Below are 1,586 nucleotides of genomic sequence, written 5' to 3' on the forward strand. Positions count from 1 at the left end.
TGAAGGTATGAACAGATAAAGCAGCACAAAGAGCAACCAGAAGTTTGTAGAAATAACACTCAGATCAGCAGCGACCAAGTCTTTTCTCACCTGCACATCATTCTCTCGCGTCTGAAACACACACACACACACTGTTTCCATGTTTCCACACTTCTTCCTGCTACTATCTACCTGCTATCCTCACTGAAGCACCTCAGCTGCTTTTCTGCAGCCAAAACACAGCTTTATTTCCTTCTTTTCAGACACAAGGACAACTTTCTGATCACTTATTGATCCTTCGCTGCTCCTGATCATTTCAGTTATTATATTTATATCCTCTGTTCCAGTTAAAATAGAGGTCTCTTAGCAACATAGGAGGAATATTAGAGGATGAAGATGTGATAAATAATGGTGTCATCTCTGAATAAACCCTACATGTCATGTCTGGACTGGAAACACTGGAAAACCTCCGTAGACCAGCTGGAAGAACCCATATCCATCCCAGTTACACACTGATGGGGATATTAGCCCATTTTAAAGGTTAATATGAACCTTCAGAGGAAGAGGAGAGAATGAGGAAGATGAAGCTCAAACTGGGACAAAATGGTGGATGTGAACTGGGGAAAAGCTGAAGTAGAAAAATGTAGAAAACAGGCGGAATAAAAAGGTTCTGGCAAAAGTACAAGCTGGGTCATGTGAGTGAAATCTGTGAGGTCAGAGGTCATCTTCAGACCTTTCCCAGTGCTTCCAGTACAAACATGAAAACCGGTTCAGCAGTTCCATTAAAACTAACTGGTCTGTGAGACCCATACTGGTTCTGGTTTGGTACCTGATGTGGCGGCGCTGGGGGCTCCTCTCAGCCCGCCTCCTCCACCGGCGTGGCGGCACCGGAGCCCCCCGGGGCCCGGCAGCGTCCTGGCCGCGTGTCCGCCGCGAGACGACGCGCACATCTGGCCCAACCAGGTGGAACACCGCCGCGCAGAGTTCATGCTGCTCCCAGTCCCAGAAACCCCGTTTCCTAGGAGTTGTCACCGAACCGAACCGTTTAACTGGAGCTGGAGATCCGGCCTGGAGCTGGAGATCCGAACCGGACTGGAAAAGGTTCTCCTCCGAACCGGACTGGAGAAAGTTCTCCTCCGAACCGGACTGGACTGTAGAAAGTTCTCCTCGGAACCGAACCGGACTAGACTGGAGAAAGTTCTCCTCCGAACCGGCATGGAGTGGAGAAAAGCCGGTACACTTACGTCACGTCCAGCGAGTTACGGAACACTGAGGGGTTTCCGGACGATGGATCCGTCCGGACATATTCCGTTCTGCTCTCCTCAGAATTTACTGTCCGCAATCAGAACGGAGAGAGTAGATTACGGATCTGTCGAACCGGTGTGTTTGCCTGGAGAAGCGATAAAAACATCAATCTACAGCCGATAAGCATTCCTGCTCCCCCCCGACTGCAGCAGTGGTTCAGTCTGAGCGGACGTTGGTCGAAACGAGGCGAATACTGGAAAGAGGGGGCGTAACCTTCCATGGCTGTACCAATCAGCGTTCAATACAGTTACACGGCAACAATGACGCACAGTGACGTCAGCAAACCTCGTTTTAACGTTACT

The 1,586-nt window shown here is 49.8% G+C and overlaps 1 protein-coding gene across 1 annotated transcript in view; it reads right to left on the reverse strand.

Moving 5' to 3' along the window:
* The window catches only part of nocta (nocturnin a), an 8,304-nt gene extending 7,230 nt beyond the window's left edge, over positions 1 to 1,074 (reverse strand). Inside the window, exon 1 of the mRNA XM_079249545.1 lies at positions 809 to 1,074. Within this exon, the coding sequence (XP_079105671.1) occupies positions 809 to 968 (160 nt within the window). The 5' untranslated portion in view covers positions 969 to 1,074. The remainder of the gene's footprint in view (positions 1 to 808) is intronic.
* Between the last annotated feature and the right edge of the window lie 512 nt (positions 1,075 to 1,586).

This window comes from Telmatherina bonti (assembly GCF_933228915.1).
Source record: "Telmatherina bonti genome assembly, chromosome: 12".
Classification (NCBI taxonomy): Eukaryota; Metazoa; Chordata; class Actinopteri; order Atheriniformes; family Telmatherinidae; genus Telmatherina; species Telmatherina bonti.